The sequence below is a fragment of the Somniosus microcephalus genome, chromosome 3 (genome assembly GCF_052327205.1).
Source record: "Somniosus microcephalus isolate GS21.2 chromosome 3, FLI_Smic_1.0, whole genome shotgun sequence".
NCBI classification, from domain to species: domain Eukaryota; kingdom Metazoa; phylum Chordata; class Chondrichthyes; order Squaliformes; family Somniosidae; genus Somniosus; species Somniosus microcephalus.
In genome coordinates this window covers 108,391,710-108,417,428 of record NC_140989.1, presented here as the reverse complement: position 1 = coordinate 108,417,428, position 25,719 = coordinate 108,391,710, and the positions used below count along the sequence as shown (strand labels likewise).

At 41.7% G+C, this 25,719-nt stretch overlaps 1 protein-coding gene across 2 annotated transcripts in view; it reads left to right on the top strand.

Moving 5' to 3' along the window:
- sft2d1 (SFT2 domain containing 1) overlaps positions 1-25,719 on the top strand; it is a 93,740-nt gene that overhangs the window by 66,303 nt on the left and 1,718 nt on the right. Inside the window, exons 5-8 of one of the 2 annotated variants that reach the window (XM_085981468.1) lie at positions 8,461-8,478; positions 11,456-11,491; positions 12,682-12,740; positions 22,380-22,409. In XM_085981468.1, the coding sequence (XP_085837594.1) occupies positions 8,461-8,478; positions 11,456-11,491; positions 12,682-12,740; positions 22,380-22,409 (143 nt within the window). The remainder of the gene's footprint in view (positions 1-8,460; positions 8,479-11,455; positions 11,492-12,681; positions 12,741-22,379; positions 22,410-25,719) is intronic. The other variant, XM_085981469.1, reaches the window with a different exon arrangement.

Below are 25,719 nucleotides of genomic sequence, written 5' to 3'. Positions count from 1 at the left end.
CATAAGAATTAGGAGCAGGAGTAGGCCATACGGCCCTTCGAGCCTGCTCCACCATTTAATAAGATCATGGCTGATCTGCGACCCCAACTCTACTTTCTCATCCGATCCCCATATCCCTCGATTCCCTTAGAATCCAAAAATCTACCTACCTCAGCCTTGAATATACTCAACAACTGAGCATCTTCAGCCCTCTGGAGTAAAGAATTCCAAAGATTCACAACCCTCTGAGTGAAGAAATTCCTCCTCCTCTCAGTACTAAATGGCCGACCCCTTATCCTGAGACTGTACCCCCAGCTCTAGACTCTCCAGCCAGGGGAAATAATCTCTCAGCATCTACCCTGTCAATCCCCCTCAGAATCTTGTATGTTTCAATGAGATCACCTCTCATTCTTCTAAACTCTGGACAGCGTTGGCCCAGTCTACTCAATCTCTCCTGATAGGACAACCCTCTTACCCCAGGGATCAATCTAGTGAACCTTTGTTAAACGGCCTCTGAGGCAAGTATATCCTTCCTCAGATAAGGAAACCAAAACTGTGCACAGTACTCCAGATGTGGTCTCACCAAAGCCTTGTACAGTCGTCGTAAGATTTCCTTACACTTGAGAGTAGGGATTAATATTGTGGAGAATGTTTGAGAGCAAAACATTAGAAGCGAAATTCGTAAATTAGCGTCTTTACGTCACCATACTAGTGAACATTTCCAAGTTAGTCTGATTGGTTCTTCTGTCCACGAAGAAAGATGAATGTTTGTTTATTTCTGTTAAATCATAGCTTTTCCTGCTTTGTTTTAAATTCGGTAACACACATTGTGTATGTGCTTTTCTGCACTTGTGAATAAGTGCTGCATTTCTGACATGTTACATGGTGGGTGTACTGGTTCACGAAGGCAATGTTTATTAATGGAAGTGATTGAATTTGAAAATACCCATTTTTGTTCAATTCTTTTTAATACTGTGAACTAAAGAACTACAGCACTTTATATTTGTTGGGCATTTGGTTGCATTGTAATTTATATTCTAATTATGTGGACGTCCGCGCCATAGGAAAATCGCTGCTCCTGTTGCTTGTGCAGCCATTGCTATAATGACATGAGTGATGGGCTAATACGTTGAAAACTTTAAAATTAATACAAATTGCACAAATATGCCTCTTTCATCTCACTTTGGGCTTTTGGATTGTTTGTCAATGCACAACCGTGTAACTGAGTGACATTTCTGAAGTGTTAATGCATTATTGTGCAGTTCTTTTATATCCCAGTTATTTCTGGCAAGTAATTTTATTTTAATAGAGTTTGTATATGTTTGTAAACGCTTTTAATTAATTCTACTGTAAACAGAATGGGTATGTAAATGACAAATGAATTTCAATATAGTTAAGTGTGAGGTAGTGCATTTTGGTAGGAGGAATAAGGAGGCGACCTACTCCTTGGAAAATAAGAGTCTAAATGGCATAGAGGTACAAAAGAATCAAGGGGTATGGATTCACAAATCATTTAAAAAGTAGCAATGCAGGTTAAAAAAAGCCATAAAAGTGCAAATGAAGCACTGGGGTTCATTTCTAGAGGAATGGAATTCAAAAGCAGAGAAGTTATGTTAAACTTGCATAGAACCTTGTCTGATTGTCTCATGATCTGAGACGGTGGGGTGGCAATATGGCATTACTGTATAGGTATGTGCTTTTAAGTGGTTGTTGTTGTAAAAGTTGTTGTTTGGAGTAAAATTTACTCATTGACAAAAAGATCACGTTCAAAGGAGTTTGTGGCCCGCTCAGTACAAAAAAAATTAGAGGGAACATTGGTTAGCACTCTTTTTTTGCTCCTCTTCTCTCGCCAGCCCCCCACGAAAAACATATTACTGTAATCTTTGACAAATACATGATCCATTTTCAGGCTTTGATGATACTGCACTTGTACTTCCCTGTTTTAAACTACAGGTATTAAGAAGTAATTGGCCAGAGCTTGCTGAAAAGTAAGATCCCCGTATTGGCTCACTTTTACCACTGTGCTTTGAAAGTGATTTCATTGATGCGACTGGAAACTTTTTTCAAATTCCAACGTTTGTGTGCACCCGTTGCATGCATCATAATGCAATCCTGTAATATTTAAAAGTGCTTTTACATTTGACAAAGGTGGGTATCAATCATAAGGAAGGCTTTGTCTTTATGGCATGTTATAGTTTTAGGATTTTTTTTTTAATTTGTGGATTTTAAATTGGGGAAAAAAAGAGAAATACCCAACTGAAAGGTTACATTTTGACTTACAGTAGAACACTTGTCTGCCATGGTCAGTGTCTGTTTCATCCATTGTTTGGCTAAAACAGGAATATTTGTTATAGAATTGTCAATCTATCTATCAATACTGCAGAAAGCCGAGAAGGGTATAGAAAGTGTAGGGGTGAAATTAAGGAAATTAGGAAGGGAGAAAGAAGGCATGAAAAAATACTGGCAAGTAGAATCAAGAAAACCCAAAGATCTTTTATAATTACATAAAGAGCAAGAGGGTAACTAAGGAAAGAGTAGGACCCATCCAGGACCAAAATGGTGATCTATGTGTGGCGGCGGAGGATGTGGGTAAGGTACTTAATGAATACTTTGCAGCTGTCTTCACAAGAGGGGAATGATGGCAACGTTGAAGTTAAGGAGGAAGATAATTAAATATTGGACGGGATAAATATAGTAAGAGAGGAAGTATTAAGGGGTTTAGCTTCCTTGAAAGTAGATAAATCGCTAGAGCCAGATGAAATATATCCGAGGCTATTCAAAGAAGCAAGGGAAGAAATTGACCATGATTTTCCGATCCTACCTGGCTATAGGAGTGGTGCCAGAGGACTGGAGAACTGCTAACGTTGTACCATTGTTTAAAAAGAAAGGAAGGCATAAACCGAGCAGTTACAGGCTAGTTAGTTTAACCTCGGTGGTGGGCAAATTACTGGAATCAATTCTGAGGGACAGTATAAACCTTCATTTACAAAGACCCAGATTAATCAAGGACAGTCAGCATGGTTTTGTAAAGGGAAGGCCATGTCTGACTAACTTGATTGAATTCTTTGAAGAGGTAACAAGGAGGGTCGATGAGGGCAGTGCGTTTGATGTAATCTACATGGATTTTAGCAAGGCTAAAGGTCCCACATGGCAGGCTGATCAAAAAAGTAAAAACCCATGGGATCCAAGGGAAAGTGGCAAATTGGATCCAAAATTGGCTCAATGGCAGGAAGCAAAGGGTAATGGTTGAGGGGAGGTTTTGCGACTGGAAGGCTGTTTCCAGTGGGGTTCCACAGGGCTCCGTACTTGGTCCCTTACTTTTTGTGGTATATATTAATGATTTAGACTTAAATGTAGGGGGCATGATAAAGACATTTGCAGATGATACAAAAGTTGGCCGTGTGGTTGACCGTGAGGAGGAAAGCTTTAGACTGCAGGAAGATATCAATGGACTGGTCAGGTGGGCAGAACAGTGGCAAATGGAATTCAGTCCGGAAAAGTGTGAGGTAATGCATTTGAGGAGGGGTAACAAGGCAAGGGAATACACAATTAATGGGAGGATACTGAGAGGTGTGGAGGAACAGAGGGACCCTGGAGTGTATGTCCACAGATCCTTAAAGGTGGCAGAACAGGTCGATAAAGTAGTTAAAAAGGCATACGGAATGTTTTCTTTTATTAGCCAAGGCATAGAATACAAGAGATGGGAAGTTCTGCTAGAACTATATACAACACTGGTTAGGCCTCAGCTTGAGTACTGCATGCAGTTCTGGTCACCACATTACAGGAAAGATGTGATCACACTAGAGAGAGTGCAGAGGAGATTTATGAGGATGTGGCCAGGACTGGAAAACTTTAGCTATGAGGAAAGATTGGATAGGCTGGGGTTGTTTTCCTTGGAACAGAGGAGGCTGAGGGGAGATTTAATTGAGATGTATAAAATTGAGGGGCCTAGATAGAGTGGATAGGAAGGACCTATTTCCCTCAGCAGAGGCGTCAAGAACCAGGGGGCATAGATTTAAAGAAATTGGTAGAAGGATGATACCAGAAATGCGAGGGTATACATATCAGGAAAGGATGAACAGGCTGGGTCTCAGCCTTTTTTCAAAGAGGAAAAAAAAAGAGGGGTGACCTAATAGAGGTCTTTAAAATTTATGAACGGTTTTGATAGAGTGGATACAGAGAGAATGTTTCCACTTGTGGGGAAGAGCATAACTAGAGGCCATCAATACAAGATAGTCACCAAGAAATCAAATAGGGAATTCAGAAGAAACTTCTTTACCCAAAGAGTGGTGAGAATGTGGAACTCGCTACCACAGGAAGTGGTTGAAGAAAATGGTATAGATGCATTTAAGGGGAGGCTAGACAAGCATCTGAGGGAAAAGGGAAATAGAGGGCTATGCTGATAGATTTAGATGAGGAAAGACGTGAGGAGGCTCGTGTGGAGCATGAACGCTGACATGGACTGGTTGGGCCGAATGTCCTGTTTCTGTGCTGTATATCCTATGTAATCCTATGATTAGAGGGGAGATGAGAGAAAAAAATTTCACCCAGAGGATGGTGGGGGTCTGGATCTCACTGCCCGAAAGGGTAGTAGAGGCAGAAACCTTCATCACATTTAAAAAGTACTTGGATGTGCTCTTGAAGAGCCGTAACCTACAAGGCTACGGACCAAGTGCTGGAAGGTGGGATTAGGCTGGGTACCTCTTTCAACCGGCACGGACACAATGGGCCAAATGGCCTCCTGTGTTGTAATTTTTCTATGATTCTATGAATTTGGTAGGTTAGTAACTTAGTCACCTATTTTCCCTCCTCTGAGCAAATATACAAGAATGGACACCCATGGTTATACCTTGAGTTTGTATGCAAAATTACTGTTCTACATTTGTTCAACATGTTGGCCCAAAATTTGCAGTCGGAGGCTTCCCAATGCCTCCGACCTGCAAAAAATCTACAAATTTACCTGGTGGTCCGGGAGGTTCATAGATTCACGCTCCTGAGCCTCTCCGGGTACTCGCTGGTAGAGGCCCATTTATCCCAGGGGCGCATGCAGTTCACAAGCACCCCTGGGATCACATGGGCCGGTTCAACCAATGAAAGAAGGGGAATCCCCATTCATACTTATGGGGATTACGTATGTACGGAACTCCCATAAGTATGAATGGGGCTCGCTTAAAAAAAACACACACACATGAAATAAATAATTGTTTTAAATTACATATTTGAAATTAATTAAAATATCATTTAATTAAATATTTTAAACATTTTTATTTTTTGAAAAAAAATTATGTTTTAACAGGGCTAAAAATAAACTTATTGGATAGGGTTTTTAAATGTATAAATGAGTGATAAAATTTTATTTTTCTAATTTTTAAAACTCATACGCCTAGTAAAAGCAGGCCTGCTTTTACCAGGCGGAAGAATTTCAAGGGCATTCGCTGGGCAGAAGTTGGGCAAATAGCGCAGCTCTCAGCTCGCGGCGGCCCTTCTCCCGGCAACTTATGGCCTGTTATCTTCCCGATAGAGGAAAACTACCCTGGGATTTTGCTCCTGGAGAATATCATACCTTGAGCAGTCATATATGATCTCCTGCCTACTCTGCAGTGCAAGACTCCATGCCTTCAGTATACTGCCCCCATCATTGTAGCAGACATTCTGTTGTATCTCCCAAGAGAAAAAGTTTTAATTGATTATTTGTTGGGGGTATAAGCATGTTAATACTTTCTTGCAGTCCTTTGGAGTTTTGTACAAATTTGTTTAATCCACTTGTTCATTTGTAGTTTTTGTTCTTTTGCCATTTTCACCAACTCCTTCTGTTAGAAGCTTCCTGATATAAAAGCAGCTTCTATTATTTGAAATGTTCTTCCATTTCCTGTTAAATTCAACCCCAAGTGTTCTTGTCGGTTAATCATTAACCGGTTGGAATTTTCACAGTTATTAATTCTGACCTTGAAATGTTGTCAGAAATTCTTGGGTTATTCATGCTGTTACTCATTATTGACATATTCCAACAATTTACTACCCGTTGTTCTTAATATCTTTTAATCAGTCTCTTTATTTAAATTGTAAAATTTGTAAATTCCCACCAACGCTAACCTTACAACAACTCAGGAATATGGTTAACACTTATTGCAGCAGTTATTTGTTACATCATCTGCATATACGTTCAAGTCTGCATTTCTTAAGTCCAAGGGACGCAGACTTAAATGTATATGGTGGACAACTGGTTTAGCCATTCATCGATGGCTGGACTACATAAAGCACTGTCGGGTCCTGCCCTCGTCTGCCAAAACTGTTCACTCCCAGGATCATCCTGGAATGAAAATATAACCCCCGGCTTCTTTTCTACACTGCAAACCGTATTAAACCCCTCTTCCCCTGTCTTCTACATCCTCACCTCCAACAATAAGTGCGAGAAGCTCATGAACTTGTTTTGAGATTGTGACCATCCATTCAGCTGCCTCTGCCGCTTCCCTCCCTTCCCCTAGCCCACAGGGCCAAACTTCCTCCAAGGTTCCCCCTGCCCTAGCCCAGAGCTTGCATCTTTCTCTAGTTTCTCTTCTATCTCCCCTCATGCCCTGTCCATGTGATCCACCTCCTGCTTCCTCGACCCTATTCCCACTAAACTGCTGACCACCCAACTTCTCTTCCTGGCCCCCATGTTAGCTGATACTGTAAACGGTTCTCTCTCCTCGAGGACTGTCCCACTCTCCTTCAAATCTGCCGTCATCGCCCCTCTCCTCAAAAAGCAACTCTTGACCCCTCCATCTTTGCAAACTACTGCCCCATTTACAACATCTCTTCCCTCTCCAAAGACCTTGAACATGCTATTGCCTCCCAAATTCGTGCCCATCTTTCCCAGAACTCCATGTTTGAACCCCTCCAATCAGGTTTCCACCCCTGCCACAGTACTGAAATGGCTCTAGCCAAAGTCACAAATTATATCCTATGTGATTGACAGTGGTAAACTATCCTTTCTTGTCCTTCTCAACCTGTCTGCAGTCTTTGACACAGTTGACCACACAATCCTCCTCCAACACCTCTCAACAGTCGTCCAGCTGGATGGGACTGCACTCGCCTGGCTCCATTTTTATCTATCCAGTCATAGCCAGAGAATCACCTGCAATGGCTTCACTTCCTGTTCCCACACCGTTACCTCTGGCATCCCCCAGGGATTTACCCTTGGCCCCCTCCTATTTCTCAACTACATGCTGCCCTCGGCGACATCATCCGAAAGCACAGCGTCAGGTTCCACATGTACGCTGACGACAATCAGCTCTACCTTATCACCACCTGTCTCAACCCCTCCACTATCTCTAAATTGTCATACTGCTTGTCTGACATCCAGTACTGGATCAGCAGAAATTTCCTCCAACAAAATATTGGGAAGAACAAAGCCATTGTCTTCGGTCCCCGCCACAAACTCCGTGCCCTATCCACCGACTCGATCCAGCTCCCTGGCAACTGTCTGAGGCTGAATCAGACTGTCCGCAACCTCGGTGTCGTATTTGACCCCGATAGGAGCTTTGACCGCATATCCCGCCATCACTAAGACCTCCTATTTCCACCTCGGTAACATCGCCCGACTCTGCCCCGCCTCGGCTCATCTGCTGCTGAAATCTGCATCCATGCCTTTGTTACCTCTAGACTTGACTATTCCAACACACTCTTGGTCAGCCTCCCATCTTCCACCCTCCATAAACTTGAGGTCATCCAAAACTCTGCTGCCCATATCCTAACTCACACCAAGTCCCATTCACCCATCACCCCTGTGCTTGCTGACCTACATTGGCTCCTGGTTGAGCAATTCCTTGATTTTAAAATTCTCATCCTTGTTTTCAAATCCCTCCATAGCCTCACTCCTCCCTATCTCTATAACCTCATCCAGCCCTACAATACTCCAAGATATCTGCGCTCCTCCATATCTGGGCTCTTGTGCATTCCCGATTTTAATCGCTCCACTATTGGCGGCCGTGCTTTCATCTGCCAAGGCCCTAAGCTCTGGAATTCCCTCTCTAAACCTCTCCACTTCTCCGCCTCTCTCTCCTCCTTTAAGACACCCCTTAAAACCTACAAAAGAGCAGTCTTTTGTCTCCACTAGTCCTATCACCATCTCGTCTTGTTTTGAATACCTCTTAATGTCTCTTCACTTCTCTTTTGTTCTCTCCCAGCCTGGCCTTCAGTCTTGACAAGGGTTTGACCCGAAACGTTGACTCTATTTTCTCTCCATGGATGTTGCCTGGCCTGCTGAGTTTTTCCAGCATTTTCTGTTGTTACTTCTTAAAACCTACCTGTTTGACCAAGCTTTTGGTCATCTGCCCTAATAACTCCTTGTCAAATTTTGTTCGATAATGCTCCTGTGAAGCACCTTGGGATATTTTGCTATGTTAAAGGCGCTATCTAAATGCAAGTTGTTGTATAAATAGTTTACTGTATTGGGATTAATGTTAATTACTTGTTCTCAACTCCAATTTTACTTTTCAGAATGAAAACTGCAGTAAAGTACGAAACACTCCACATTAAAGAATTATCAAGGAATTGACTTTCCAGCTTCTCGTCTAATCTAGCTTATTTTTGAAAGCATAATTTAGAAAAAAATCATACTGTGTAGGAAATATTAAGATTTATTTCCTTCAGGTATCATTCATACTTGGCCAGCAATGACATTTTCTGGCTCCGATTCCTTTTGATTGTCATTCAGGAGGAATGCTGATGTGCATTCATTCCCATGGCACTGTATGCTAACTGGTTCTGTAGCTGATTTTTCCGGAATGTGGAGATCCAAAAAGACATGCTTCACTGGAGGAGGAGAAATATTTATGTTTTAAATCGCTTGTAGAAGATATAGATAGAAGATAGACGATATAGATAGATAGATATGTATTTTAGAAATGTGGGATAGAATTTTAGCACACGGAAGACTAGTTAAAACTCTGATGCTGTGGCCTTCTTTGCAAAAAGGTCAAAATTGCATTCTGTGGGAAGATGGATTGCAGTTACCATTTTTTTTCTAACAAGTAATGACTGGTGCTAGTTGCCTTGGTGGTTCTCCTCTTTCTCTCACGTTTCCATTCAGCTTCACCTTTTACCCATTGTTGTAATCATCATTCTGATTACATTGGCATTGGCTGCTGCTCCATATTTACTATTGTACTGATAAGTTTTTAAAAAACTACCAAAATATATCTGCAGATAAAATCCATCAGTAGCTAATGCATGTTCCTCTGCCTTGCATTCTTACTATGTTGAAATCTGCACATATTGTACAGTCTCTTCCTCCAAGGTGTTCATTACCTGGATCTCAAAACTCTTGAATTCCTTAGAATTTTCCATCTTTCTTTCCTCCTACAATCTTCAGGTTTTAACCCAAGCTTGGCATCACTTAAATACTGCATCCTGATGTACCTTGTTGCCTTTTACTTTTTCCACCTTAGCTCTATCTTGCACTAACGGGCTCTGATCTTTCTACCTAGTTTCGCAAATTATTTTTAATATGATTTAACCGTGATAATCTTGCAGGAGCTGCTTAATATACAGTCCTTTCAGAACTAGTGTTTAGAATAGCGTTCAAATGGATAATGCATGTTAATAATTCAAAACATTTGAAATGTGTGTGTGGTATCGGCACTGAAATGTATACCATTAATGCTAAGATTTGAAATATCATTAGTAACTTAAGGCAAAGGCAGACATGAAATTTAATTTATAGGTTAATCCATATATCTTTGGGGGTTTTTTGGTTACTTTTTATAATGTTGATTCATAATATCTCTACTTAAGCTAATTTCCCATTTAAAAATAATTTGACTGGGATTTTGGTTGCATAACTAATGACCACTACAACAGAGACTTTTGCATGAGTCACTTTGAGTGGTGTACTTTTCATTACATTGTCCTCCTCATACCATAGAAGTCAGCCAAGGTTGTCATAGGGAAAATCACAGAGATCCTTTTTCAAAATTTTATAAACAAGCTGGCATCCTCCCTATGCTATTGCTAGGTGCCTCCCCAAGCTGCTTTGTATTCATTTTTCACGTTTCATAGAGCTGCTCCTCTCTGCTGTTTCGACATAATCTTTTTTTTTAATCTTTGGGGGGAATTTTAACATGGGTGAGTGGATGGGACTGGGTGCAGGTAGGAGGTTAAATGGGCAAAAATTCCAAGTGTGTCGGGAAGCTGGCTCCAACCCACTGATTTCCGGGTTTTACTGAGGCGGGACAAGCAGCCAACCCGCTCCCAGGAGGCAGATTGGTATTTTAATTATGTTAATGGGGCTAGAAGATTTACTGCAGCCAGCCGGGTTTCCCGTGCCTCGGGTAAACCCAGCAGCTGCAGCAAGGCGAGTATAGCCTCTGGGAGCACTCCTTGAGGGCCAGGAGGAGCAGGATGCTTCCTCCCGGCTCCCCAAGCAAGCCAGAAAGATCTTGTTCATGATCCCTGTTCCAAGATGTACTTTAGATTGACCATTGGTGCTGAATCCACTCATTACTTCATCCATGAGGGTTGCTTTGCTCTGAATTGACTCATTATCCGTTCAAGAGCTGGATGTTTTCCCACTTGATAAGCCTGTTCACCTAACTATTGAACATAAGGCTGCTAACCAAAGGTATTGTACCGTCTGTAGTAGAAACACTTTTCTGATCCATTACTATGCAGGACCCTGGGTATTTTTGCAGAACTTGGACTGTAAGTCAAGTTCCACCAGGTGCATACTACACTTTTTGCATTTTTCATATTTCCCTTTAAAAGGGACTGTTGGATAACAACATGCTATTTGTGCTTCGGGGGATCATCAAAATTCAAGTCAATTCATCATTCACCTGCAGCTCATTGGCATTTGAATCAAATTTTCCATAAACCTGTGTATTGTTCTTCAGAAACTTCACATTCTTGTGAGTTGACAGAAAACTGAACTCTTGCTCTCGCCTTGATGAGTCATTGAGTTCTAAGTCGATTGGTAATTAGTCAGCCGATCCTTAGACTCACTCACTAAGTTGCTTTGGAAGGTAGTATCAGAATTTAATTCAGAACAGGAAGTTACAATCCATCTTTCTACCTCCATATAATTCAGTAGTTCCATTAGGTGGGTGACAAGCAAATTCTGTCTTAGTACATAGTGTCATTTCAAGGCTAAAATTGACTTGTTTCTGCCCTGGTACTATTTCCTTCTCCAGGCTATTGTTCTGTTCCTCGGGCTGCTGATGTAGACTGGAATGAGACTATCTGCTTTTCTTCCATGGCCACAGGTAATTAGTGTGCAAAACGAATAAAGGGAGTATTAAAGGAGGAGAAAACATTTGTTCATACAGATTTTGGGCAGGTAGAATCTTGTAGATTGAACAGTGGCAAGGAGTTCATCCAAGGTGAGCATTCCAAGTAGCTGTAGCAATGGCTTGTTTGAGTGTGAACTACTGGAATTATTTGTACATTTACTGTATTAGTAGTTTTAAAAAAAACATTTTTCTCTCTTATTCTACAGCTGTGCTTCATCTTAACACTATGTGCAGTCTTTTGGGTAGGTGCCATTTACAGTGTCCCTTTTTTGCGCTAGTATAGAATATCATTAGATTAAAATAAAACTCTGCGGAGGTCCCCCAATTGCGTAATAAACTTTTGTCCTACTAAGCTATATGGATCAGAAGATCCCTCCTCAATTCAACCTTTGGCTTGTGCTGAGTTAGCTGATTTCAGCTAGGATGTTAACAGTTGGCCTTAGTGCCCCTGAGCTTGGGGGTAGCGGGAAAGAAAAATCAGTCAGGGTTTCCTCTCCTGATCACCTGTCTGTTGATACTTGCTGGAATATATGAGTGGATATTAGATGGAAACAGGATTGTCTGTTTTCACTCTTCAAACTCTCAAATGAAGAACAGCCACTTCAGCGAGGGCTGATGTGTACATGGAACCGTACCCCAGCAAGTGTTGGAATGCATGTTTGTAACTCGGCTGATGTTTCCAAATTTGTTATTGCTGTTACAGTCCACTGACCACTTAAATTTCTTTGAAACATTATAAGCTGGTTCTGTAACCCTTGCCTAACAAAAACTATCAATCTCCGTTTTGAAATTTTCAATTGACCTAGCCTCAACAGCTTTTTGGGAGAGTGTGTTGCAGATTTCCACTGCACTTTGTGTGAAGACGTGCTTCCTGACATTACCCCTGGAAGGCCTAGTTCTAATTTTAAGGTTATGCCCCCTTGTACTGGACTCTCCATTATAGTGACATGTGTCTAAATAAAAATTACCCATTTCTTGTATCTGCATAGGTGAAATTCAGAAGGTAAACCATTGCTTAAATTTGCTTAATGTTAAAATTGGTATAACTAACATTATGAATTTGCAAAATTAAATCATATGACTGGAATGTGTTGGTTGTCACAATATATACATGGACAGTGTACCTGCTTGACATCCATATGCAGCGCGCAAGATCACAGGAGTAATGTACAGGCCTCTTTATCATCTAGTCTGTTTACTTTTTAGATCACTTTTTCTGTCTGGTTTTGTTCCATTTTTATCCATTGCATAATCCTGTAACATGAAAGTTGTATTTTATGATTTTAATTCAACATTTTTGATGTAAACTGAAGTGGCCAATAAAATGGCTTGTTGGTTTTCTGTTATGGCTGTCAGCTAATTATTAATTATATGTTGAAAATTTTTAACTGCTTAAAAAGACAGGGCAGTTAAATTGCGCTTTTTCTTTCAGTGGCACAGAAACGGCCTCGCCCTTGTCTTCTGTATATTGCAGTTCCTGGCAACAACTTGGTAAGACTCATCGTGCTGAACGTAACTTAAAACAAAAAGTACTCCCATGCTTGTCTCAGTTACCACTTGACTATTTTAACTGTTAAATCTTTAATGCCGGTTATAACATGGTAAGATACTGGAAAGCTGCAACCACTGCAGTCGCATGCCTTTTAAAACCCAGGTAGCTTGCTGTTCCACCATTCAATTTATACTAATTACAAAGACATTCCCTGATGGCGTTCTTGCAATTAATTTTTTTTAACCATTTTTACTATGGATATTTTTGGTTTCAGTGTTTCAGATTAGTCACATAGGTGAGACCTAGTCACTACATCCCAGACAGTGTTTCTACTTGCCCTGACATGCAAGTTTCAAAGCATGCTCAGGAAAAAAGCAAAGAACGTTTCATTAGATTACTTCAGCCTCCATGGGATCCCTCTCTTCAAGAAGCAGCAGAATAACACAACACTAGACAGTTAAAGCCTAAAATAGGGTCAAGACTCATTTATTAAACAGTAATGAAACAAACTAATAATAGCAGTAACATTTTTGAATAGCCATTGAAATTAACCAGCTGCTCATTGTAATAGAAAATAAAGAATTCACAACTTTTATGTTCAGCTGAATTTTAATTCATTTTTATTTGCAGTTTCTATAGTCCCTTTATCTCGCCAGCTATGAAAGTATCAATTTTAGCCCAGGTGACAGTAGAAATAACAACTTGCATTTTTATAGCGCCTTTAACATAGTAAAACATCCCAAGGCACTTCACTGGAGCACCATCAAACAAAACTTGACACCGAGCCACATGAGATATTAGGACAGAAAAAGCTTGGTCAAAGAAGTAGGTTGTAAGGAGGAGAGAGGTAGGGAGGTTTAGGGAGGACATTCCAGAGCTTAGGGTCTAGGCAGCTGAAGGCATGGCCACCAATGGTGGGGCGATTAAAATCGGGAATGCGCAAGAGGCCAGCATTGAAAACAAGGATGAGAATTTTAAAATTGAGGTGTTGCCGCACCAGGAGCCAATGTAGGTCAGCGAGCATCAGGGTGACCGGGACTTGGTGCGAGTTAGGATACGGGCAGCAGAATTTTGGATGAGTTCAAGTTTGCGGAGGGTGGAAGAGGGAGGCCTGCCAAGAGAGGGTTAGAATAGTCAGGTCTAGAGGCAACAAAGGCATGGATGTGGGTTTCAGCAGCAGATGAACAAAGGCGGAGTCAGGTGATGTTATGGAGGTGCAAGTAGGCGGTCTTGGTGATGGACAGATTTGTGGTTGGAAGCTCATCTCGGGGTCAAATACGACACCAAGGTTGTGAACAGTCTGGTTCAGTCTCAAACCAGGGAGAGGGATGGAGTTCGTGGGTAGGAAACGGAGTTTGGGCTGGAAACCAAGATGATGGCTTCAGCCTTTCCAATGTTTAGTTGGAAATTTCTGCTGATCGAGTACTGGATGTCTGACGAGCAGTGTGATAAATTAGGGACAGTGAGGGGTCGAGAGAGGTGGTGGTGAGGTAGAGCTGGGTGTTGTCAGCATACATGTGAAACCTGACGTGTTTTCGGATGATGTCGCCCAAGGACAGCATGTAGATGAGAAATAGGAGAGGGCCAAGGATAGATTCTTGGGGGACTTCACAGGTAAAGGTGCAGGAGCAGGAAGATAAGTCATTGCAGATGATTCTCTGTCTACAACTGGATAGATAAGAACGCAACCAGGCGAGTGCAGTCCCACCCAGCTGGATGACCGTGGAGAAGCGTTGGAGGAGGATGGTATGGTGAACCGTGTCAAAGGCTGTAGACAGGTCGAGGAGGGATAGTTTAGCACAGTCACATAGGATGTCATTTGTGACTTTGGTATGGGCGTTTCAGTACTCTGGCAGGGGCAGAAACCTGATTGGAGGGATTCAAACATGAGTTCCGGAACAATGGGCACGGATTTGAGATGTGACAGCACGTTCATAGAAGATAGGAGCAGGAGTAGGCCATTCGGCCCCTCGAGCCTGCTCCGCCATTCAATGCGATCATGGCTGATCATCCAAATTCAGTACCCTGTCCCTGCTTTCTCCCCATACCCCTTGATCCCTTTAGCCTTAAGAAATATATCCAACTCCTTCTTGAATATATTTAATGAATTGGCCTCTGCTGCCTTCTGTGGTAGAGAATTCCACAGGTTCACCACTCTCTGGGTGAAGAAATTCCTCCTCATTTCTGTCCTAAATGCCTTACCCCTTATCCTTAGACTGTGACCCCTGGTTCTGGACTCCCCAACCATCGGGAACATCCTTCCTGCATCTGTCCAGTCCTGTCAGAATTTTATAAGTTTCAATGAGTTCAAGGACTTTGGAGAGGAAAGGGAGGTTGGACATGGAGCGGTAGTTTGCAAGGACAGAGTGGTCAAGGGTGGGTGAAACACTACAATTGGGTTCAATATTCCTGGGCTAGTTTAGGAAATATCTGTCAGGTTCCCCACTTATGATTGCAATCTAGAGATCCCTGCTACGCGAGAGCATTTGGATGAGGACAAGATAGGCTTAGCTGTGAATTCCCCCATGGTAATAACCTGTCAAAACTCACTGGGCTCATATGAAGAATGGCCACATGAATGAGGTACTGTGGAGTGATCGGCATTGTGGGAATTGTACATCCCTAGGAGCAGAGGGGGGAAGTCAGCTAAGAATATAAGAATGTTCTGAAAAAATAGGCAGGTGAAGCTAGGTGAGCGAGTGATGTTATTGGTAAGGCACGATATTGCAGCCTAAAGGGAGATGACCGAAGCAATCTGAATAACAATAAGAGCAACAAAATGGCAACTGCCGTCTGCTGTCAACCGGTGGCTGAAGCAGACCAGGTTAATAACTGTTTAGAGAAGTAAATGAGGCAGCAGGAAATTGTAATGTTAATCATAGAGGGTTGCAATGCCCCAGTGGTAATATTATCAGGGATAACCAGAAGGGTAGAATGAAGGCGCAACCAATTTCATAGAGGTAATCAGTGACTGTTTCTTAACTCAATAGTTAGTACAGTCTAAATCCATGAAATTGGTGGACTTGATGAGAGTGGTTTAGTTCATGCCAACTTCTATTCTCCACAAAAGCAGTCAGTGCTGCAAAGAATTATTACTGAACCCGCACCACAAATTACTGGCACTTAACCAAACCTTTGTACTATTGATAGAAATATAGGAGCTGCTACAGCCTCACCTTTACATTTTGAAATGATCCAAACATTTCCCACAATGCAATAATCTTCATGCACTGCTTGCCTCCAGTGAAGCACCTTGGGATGTTTTACTATGTTAAAGGTGCTATATAAATGCAAGTTGTTGTTGCCTTACCCATGGAACTCTTTCCCAGAGAGAGTAATTACCATGAAGCTGCCCATTGAACATAAAAGTACTCTCGGCAAACATCAGCATCAAATTTATTAGACATTTGTTCTAGTTACAGTTGCCTCTAGCCACATCCTGTTGTTATGGCACTTTACAAACAAAACAAAGTGATGCTGCATTTATATTACGGTACCACTTCAAGAAGAAACAATTCTGTGATGGGCTAGCTGCTAGTGCTGTGCAATTAGCCTTATTTACATTGCCCAGCAGATATCCACAGCACCTAAGCAACAAGCAAATAACCACATATGCACAATCTTGCATGTGTAGAGTTGTTTGAAAGTTAAATACCATGTCTTTATTTTCTGGCGTCAGACCAGGGAAGGTCTGTAAAGGACAGTGACCTAACGACTGCATCACTGACCTGTACAAATTGGTGAGCCACTGCACCAATATATATGGATGAAGCATACAGCTAGCTATATTCACTTTTTCTAAAAGTTGTTAAAGTACTTTCCCCTGTCCACTTTGTTCCCATCGCAGGTATTCTGGATGATGAATGGCTGGATGTATAAAACCACTCTGAAAAGAAAGTGATTTGTATTTAGAGGCAGTGTTTATATGCTGCAGACTGACACATTCGGATGTACTAACAAAGGCTATGGGCCGGATATTCCATAGAAGGTAGAAACATAGAAGATAGGAGCAAGAGTGGGCCATTCGGCCCCTCGAGCCTGCTCCGCCATTCAATGAGATCATGGCTGATCATCCAAATTCAGTACCCTGTTCCTGCCTTCTCTCCATATCCCTTGATCCCTTTAGCCTTAAGAAATATATCCAACTCCTTCTTGAATATATTTAATGAATTGTTGAATATATTTAATGAATTGAATTCCAATCCCTACGGTTAGGTACGTGCTGTGTACCTACCCGTAGGGACAGCGGAAATGCCGGTTTTAGGCATGCGCTGGAAAGCAGCATTTCTGATCTATCAAGAAAGCTCTTGACAGATCCTCCGGCTGCCCAGGAGCAGGGTCTTTGCGGGCGGATAGTTCCGCTTTTTGGAGACCCTCCACCCGCAGAAAACACTTACAATTCTTGTGCCTGGTAAAAGCAGGCGTAAGGCCTGTTTTTACCAAGATAAGAGTTGAAAAAAGTAAAAAAAAAAAAATTTCCACTGAGTTATTTAAAAATTCTTTTTTTTTAAAAAAAAGGTAAGTTTATTTTTAGCCCTGTAAAAAACTTTAATTTTTTTCAAAAATTTAAAGTTTTGTTTAAAATAGTTAATTTATTGGACTTTCAAGTCATTTTAAAAATGTGATTTATTTTTTTTAATTTAAAGTTTTACTATGTTTTGGGGGTAATCTCCATTCATATATTTGACAGGTCTATCTGTCAAATGTATGAAGGGAGATTCCCCCCTTTGATTGGCTCCCCATGGCCCACGTGATCCCAGGGACGCTGCAAACTACATTCATCTCTGGGATACGTGGGCCCTGCGCACCGGCAGTTTGGAGAGGCCCAGCAGCAGAATTGTGCACCTCCCGGGAGCCCTCGGGTAAGGGCGAAGATTTTTCCAGATCACAGTCCTCCACCCGCGGGAGGCCTGCAATCGGAATATCTGGGCCTACTTTTCTAGGTGGATCTCCGGACTTCTGGAGGCAGCAGCCTTTACCGGTTGTTGCAACAGTAAGGCTGATATCTTTAGCAGCACTGTGAGGTAACTGTATCATGAGATTTTTCTGAAAAGTACAGTTCTTGTGTCTCCTTTTTCAAGTAAATAGGAACAGGTGTAGACCATTCAGCTCCTCAAGCCCATTCCACCATTCAACTGGATGATGGCTGATCTGTACCTCAAATCTATTTACCTGCCTTTGATCCATACTCTTGATACCCTTAACCTAATAAAAATCTGGCAATCTCAATCTTGAACGTTTCAATTGACCCAGAATCCAGTCTTTTGGGAAGGGAATTTCAGGTTTCCACTATCCTTTGTGTGAAAAAGTGCTTCCTGATTTCACTCCTAAAGCTCTAATTTTATGATTGTGTCCGCTTATTCTAGATTCTCCTACCAGAGGAAATGGTATTTCTGTATATACCCAATTGAATCCTTTTATAATTTTAAACACTTCAACTAGACCCCTTAATCTTCTAATCCTCTAGACTTGACTATTCAAATGCACTCCTGGCTGGCCTCCCACATTCTACCCTACGTAAATTTGAGGTCATCCAAAACTCAACTGCCCGTGTCCTAACTCGCACCAAGTCCCGTTCGCCCATCGCCCCTGTGCTCGCTGAACTACATTGGCTCCCAGTTAAGCAGCGCCTTGATTTCAAAAACCTCATCCTTGTTTTCCAATCCCTCCATGGCCTCACCCCTCCCTATCTCTAATCTCCTTCAGCCCCACAACCCCCCCCCCCCCCCCCCGAGATATCTGCACTCCTAATTCTGCCCTCTTGAGCATCCCTGATTATAATCGCTCAACCATTGGTGGCCGTGCCTTCTTTTGCCTAGGCCCTAAGCTCTGGAATTCCCTGCCTAAACCCCTCTGCCTCGCTACCTCGCTTTTCTCCTTTAAGATGCTGCTTAAAACCTACCTCTTTGACCAAGCTTTTGGTCACCTGCCCTAATTTATCCTTATGTGGCTCGGTGTCAAATTTTTTGTCTTGTAATACTCCTGTGCAGCGCCTTGGGACGTTTTACTATATTAAAGGTTCTATATAAATACTTGTTGTTGAAGGAATCTTGTTCCTTTATGTGGGAAACTCCTCAGCATCCATTGTTAGCAAAAATGTCTTTACCCCTTCTGACTATCGTATTTGTAATAAATGTCTGGAAGCCAGTTTCTGTCTCTTTGTGACTTTTTGCTACACTGAAGCGTGAATCATTGCTACACTTCAAAGATTGTTGTGGCAACCACCTGTAACACTATGAATGCAAAAGCAGGGGCCACCAGCAAGAGTTGGATTTTGTAAGGTTTGTACAAGCAGCCGTTCATTCCAAACTTTTATCAGTGGAATGCCTGTGGTGGGAACAGTGCGGATAGAGAAGCTATTGTAACAATGACTTGTCGACAAAGTGAACTTACATTTTATTTAAATGAATGCAGTTGGCTGTATGCTGCATCCGTAAGCATTAGTACACTAAAAGACTAACTGACTGCAGAATTAGTTCTCTTTGAAATGAAACTGGGAAACAGTGGCAAATTCATTTCTAATATTAAGAGGGATAATATGGGCTGATGTAATGCCACCTTATATTTTGAATGCAGACACTGACTAAATGGAAGTTAAAGTGCATAACAAAAAAAGGGACATCGGTATTAAATTGTTGAATTGGCCTGCCTATGTACAGAAAATATTGGCAATATTTGCCAGTATATTCATATTATCTTTCGTGTTCTTTTTATCTCACACGCGCACACACACATCTATCTCTTTCTGGCTTACTTGTATAATGCCTTGTATGTAAGATCAAGAAAGTATAGTCATGGAGAAATACATAAATCATGCATTGTGATGGAATTCAAAACCACAAAATAATTACAGATTAGGAAGGTAATTTGGCCCATTTTAGTTCATCCATCCAGAAAGACTATAAAGTCCCACCATTGTAGCATCTAATTTGTTCTTTAAATAAAACCAGGATTTTTGCCTCCACTACTCTGAAATCCATTCCATGTATTAATCACTGTTCATGTGAAGAACATTTCTGCTATCGATCCTAAATGGGCCTTTTACTAATTTGAACTTGTGGTCCCTTGTCCTACTCTCAATTTAATTTTAGCTTGTTTTGGGGATTTACATTTTCATACCATTAACAGTCTTGTATCTCTATATAAGATCACTTCTCAGATACCTCCATTCAAGGCTGAAAAACCCTATTTTCTGTAGCCTTTTGTCATAACTGAGACCTCTAACACAATTGATCAGCCTTATGGCTATTTTTTGTGCTGTCTCTAACTCTTGAATGTCTCCCGTGTGTCTTGGTGACCAGAACTGGACACAATACTGAAGGTGCAGTCTGACCAGTGTGCTATATAGTTTGATTATGGCTTCCTCTGACTTGTACACTGTTGGTTATATAATTCCTTTTTTTTTGCTGTTTTCATTGGCTTTGCATTAATTGGATATTTGAGAATAGAGTCTACTAAGACGCCTAGGTCTTTTTCAACAACAACTTGCAATTATATAGCACCTTTTAATGTAAGAAAATGTCCCAAGATGCTTCACAGGAGCTTACTCGGGCAAAACAATCGACAGAGCCAAAAAAAAGATATTGGGATGGGTGACTAAAAGCTTGGTTAAAGAGGCAGGTTTTAAAGAGTATCTTCAAGGAGGAGAGAGAGGGAATTCCAGAGCTTCGAGTCGAAATGGCTAAATTCACGGCCACCAATGATGGGGTGAAGGAAGTGGGGGACGCACAAGAGGCCAGAGTTGGAGGAACACCAAGTTCTTGGAGTGTTGTAGGGACAGAGGAGGTTACAGAGATGGGAAAAGGTGAGGCCATGGAGGGATTTGAACACCGGGATGAGAATTTTAAAATTGAAGCGTTGGTGGAACGGGAGCCAATGTAGGTCAGCGAGCACAGGGCGATGGATGAGCAAGACTTGGTGCACATTAAGCTACAATGTTTTGGATGAGCTAAAGTTTATTGAGGGTGGAAGATGGGAGCCCAGCCAGGACAGCATTGGAATAGTCGAGTCCAGAGGTAACAAAAGCATGGATGAGGGTTTCAGCAGCAGATAGGCTGAGGCAGGGATGGAGATGGGCGATGTTACGGAGATGGAAGTGAATTGTCTTTGTGATGGAGCGTATATGGGAGCTCAGCTCGGAGTCAAATAGGATGTCAAGGTAGCGAACGGTCTGGTTCAGCCTGAGCCATGGGCCAGGGAGGGGGGTATAGAATCGGTTGCAAGTGAACAGAGTTTGTGGTGGAGGCCAAAAATGTTTAATTGGAGGAAATTGCACCTCATCCAGTATTGGATGTCAGACAAGCAGTCTGATAACAAAGAGACAATGGAAGAGTTGAGAGACGTGGTGGTGAGGTTGAGCTGGGTGTCGTCAGCATGCATGTGGAACCAGAGTCAACTTCATAATGTCAGCCTTGACTCAGTGGTAGCATACTCTCCTCCGAGTCAGAGGGTTGTGGGTTCAAGTCCCACTCTGGAGACCCACTACTTTGCTGGAAGTACATATCTGGAGGCCAAGCAGGTAAGGGTTTGGCTGTGGTCAAATAGCCCACTGCCACTCGCAGTCTAGGCCCACACAGGAAGAATGGCCACTTAAATGAGGAACCTGAGGGTGAGCAGCACCTGTGGAACTGCAAGAAATAAGTACTTTTAAGAAAGAGGATACGGAAAAGGCACAGGGTAATGGTAAAGAAGAAGTAAATTCACAATGGTAACACCAGATTAGTGCCTGAACCTTGCGAAGTCTGGTACCAAAGGTACCGAGGCCACCCTGAGATTATTCATACTGTCTAGATAGAAGATAGGAGCAGGCGTAGGCCATTCGGCCCCTCGAGGCTGCTCTGCCATTCAATGAGATCATGGCTGATCATCCAAACTCAGTACCCTGTCCCTGCCTTCTCCCCATATCCCTTGATCCCTTTTGTAGTGAGATCCTAAAATGTTTTGGTAATAGTTTTATGTTAAGCTGCTAACTTAACATTTTCATAATGATACAAACTGGTTGACCTACCTGAAACAATCTCGTATCATGATATCGTAACTCAACTGTTTACTAATTGCAGCTCAATTGTTCTTTAATGAGTTTTTTTCCCCCTTTCTGTCCTCCAGCACACACAGCATTCAGTAATATGTCGCAACACATAACTTCATGCATTGTACGTGCATGCAGAGTGTTGGGTAGAAATATGGCGAGCAGCAAGGTGTGCATCTAGCCGAATTTCATCGGTCTGTATTTATCAGGCAGTACTGAAGCCGGATATAATAGATGTGCAGATGTATTGAATGAGTTAATTTCCCAAACACAACATAACACCGTTGCAATGGTGCATTTCTTTTGCAGTCTAAATTGATGGAACTACCCTGAACCATTAAGTTCTAATGAGGCACAGTGTTTTGTACTGCAGTGGTGATTTTTATTTGGTTTCTTAATTGAATTGGTTTGAGGTACAAAACTCTGAAGTATTGTGTATCATATGTTCAGCCCATTCAAAATAAACAATATGCACTGATCAAAACAACTGCTTGAGATCCTATGGTGATATAAGAAGCAGGTCCCTTTCCTATTTTGTGACAATCCATTGTAATAGATTTTGATCAGAGTTTGGTCAGATTTCTGACTTTTTTTCCATTTCCCTTTTCAGGTACAGTCTGTCATACATTCCCTTTGCAAGGTGAGACTTTGAAAAATTCTGTTTTTTTTTTTAAAGCTGGCTATATATGTACGCGTCTGCGATCTAATTTCCTGAGTGTGTGCTTTATTATTGCAGCATTTAATTGATCCACTGTTTTAAGAACATAAATAGAAACAGGAGTAAGCCATATGGCCCCTCGAGCCTGCTCCACCATGCAATAAGATCATGGCTGATCTACATCAACTCCATTTTCCTGCACTAACCCCATATCCTTGATTCCCATTGTGCCCAAAAATCTATCGATCTCCATCTTGCATATACTCAATGACTGAGCATCCACAGCCCTCTGGGATAGAGAATTCCAAAGATTTACAGCCCTCTGAGTGAAGAAATCTCCTCCTCCTCAGTCTTAAATGGCTGACCACTTAGCCTGAGACTATGACCCCTAGTTCTATACACTCCAGCCAGGGGAAACGACTAGTTTTAAAAGAAATGCCTGTAGGTGAGGTCTGTACTGTCCTGTTTCTTCATAGTTTCAATGGCTGCGGGTGGTATCACGCACTCAGTGTATTGGCTACATTATTATCACGCAAAAATTGCATTCAGTAAAAGGAGAAATGAGTGGGAGATTGGGCTACCCCTCTGCACTTTCACCTCTGGGACTTGGGTTTGCTTCTATTATGTTATCAAAGTGTCCTCTGTCTGCTTGCTCTAAGAGTCTTTATGTAAAATCTATCAAATTCCAGGTGGGCACAACAAAAAGCCACTTTTTTTACAAAATTAAAGGTAACCTTGTGTGAGAAAGTAAAATATATTGCTGGTGCAGTATGGGGTGCTTTGCAGAACTTGGGCTTAAAGAACATTGTTGGGACAGAGTACAAACAGCTTTTTACCTAATTTATGCTAAATATGACCTTCAAGTCTATGTTGCTGACACTGAGTGCCCAAAAAAAGTGTTCATTTTCTAGCACTCTTGTCTTATTGAGCACAATTTTCTGTGTTTCCACCATGCTGGTGAACAACAGCTGTGTCCTGTGACATGTAGCTCTGCTACTTCCTGCTGATGATGCTCATTGAAATATATCACTTGCTGATAATCAGTTCAGGGTGAAAACTGTATCCTGTCTTTTTTTTAGCCAGTCATGTTAAAACATTCTAATTTGTAGGTATAACGCTCAAAATTATTGCCTGCGCTTTTGTGAACTCGGGTCTCCTGGTAGAGGTGTCATTGTGCAATAGAACAGAAAGTATTTGCTACTGATGCCTCCCAGCATAGAGATTAGTTATTTCGTTTCTTTCTAAATTGAGTGAAAACTTCCTGCCAGTATTTACATTGAGAGCAAAGGCTAGGGTAGCCTGCTCCACCACGCTGAAAATGAGGTGAGAACTTACCCTGTTTAAAATCAATCAGCCCAAAGGTAAAATAAAATCTAGCAGACTGTAATCTTCAGGCTACACGTGGTAAAAGGATACCTCTTGGGGTTCCAGAGATAACCTTGTCTCTCATTTATAATACTGAACCATTGAGTTAATGGAGTCAGTTCCTGTTTATACTGCTGAATGAATTTGAATACAACAGGAAATACTGCAGATGCGGATTTTGCCTTTATCTAACTTGACAGTCTGGCTAACCCTTTCCTGATATTTGGTGTATTGAAAGTTTGGGCTACCCACAGCCACACCCAGAACGGCAGCTGTTTAGCTTTGCTAATCTTACCACTTTTGATCAAAGGTAGGCCGGGGAGGGGGGAACCTTAAGGATGGTTTAGGCACCAGAATTAGCACTGTTGCCATCTGAGCCAAGCTTTCTGTTGTTGGTGTTAAATTCAGCATTAACAATGTAGTTTTTTAACATAAGTAGAGAGGCATTCATTGAGTGATTTAGCTTCTGTTTCCTCATCCTCCATGCACAGCACTTGCTATTTAAATGACGTATTCAAAGGTATTAATGGAAAGACGGGTAAATAATTAGTTAATTCTCGAGGACACTGGTTTACAGTTTTTGTGTAAAATGGATTGACTGAAATCTCTCTCAACTTGGTTTAAAAAGCAGAATCTGGAGATAATAAACAAATTCAGTCAGCGGAAGCCATTGAGTGTGTTAATGATTCATTTTAACATATGAAAGGTGTAGATAAGACTAGTACTACTGCTTTAAATTAAAAACCATACGTACAATATATAAATAAACTGACTGACAAATTGTGTCTCTAAAGGTCATTTCAAACCTATCTGTCCAGGAAACGCCATACAGCTCAGAGTTGAACGAGGTGCCACGTTTGTGAACTACCTGGTCCAGCCTGAGAGTGGCTGAGGAGGGGGATGCAGTCAGTGACAAGGGAGCAGAGTTAGTGATGGGGGCTGAACATCATGGCTTTGGTCTTCCTGATGTTCAAAGTGGTGGTGAGATCATCAGTGTACATGTGAAAGTTGGCCTTATGTCAGCAGATTATGTTGGTTGGGGCAACATGTAGAAAAGGGAAGAGAAAGGATGAAGAATACATCCTTAGGGAACTCGAGATGGGATGGTGCATGGGAGGAAAATTATGCCTTTTGCTGGAGATGAACAGAATGCATTCGGATAGATAAGAATGAAACCACAGAAGGGCAGTCCCATGGTGCTAGATGATGGGATGCATTGGAGGAGGATAGTGTGGTCAACCACATTGAATACAGCGGAAAGGTCAAAAAAGGATGATGCGCCACCATCACGGAGGATGTGAATTGTGACCTTGGGTAGAGCATTTCAGCAGTAAGATGGGTGGAAGCCAGAGACTGGAGGAATTTGAACGGGGAGTTTTGAGAGAGACTAGGCCGCAGCTGGCAAAAGTGAAATCCATTTTGATTTATTCCATCACAGCCTATTACAATAAGTAAATAGGCTTTGTTAGGGTCTTGGCACTATCGACGTCTATTATAGCTGACTTTAGAAAGAAAGAAGCTCAAGAGGTTTGTATTTTAAACAAATCATAATCCTCACCATTTTTGCATTTTATTTTGTTAAATTAATACAGCTAACGTAACACAATCATTACAACCTTCCAAATTAGAGAAGAACCTACCATATTGAATTCGTTTTGCTGCATTCTGAGTTTCCAAGTATCTTAAGTTATGCAAATTGGCACCGAATCTCGTCTCTGGGCCAGCTTCAAAACTCTACCCTTCCATTGAACATGACCCTCTCTGCTGCTAACGTCTGGCAATAACTCAAAGCTGTGTGTGTACTTGCACAAAATGTGTGCAAGTTCAGGTGGTTTTTCTTCAGTTTTCCTCCCTTGTGCCTTCTGTCCTGAAGGCAATCACTTGTGATTCAGTAGGCACCAACAGCAGCCCTCCAAAACCTTACCTA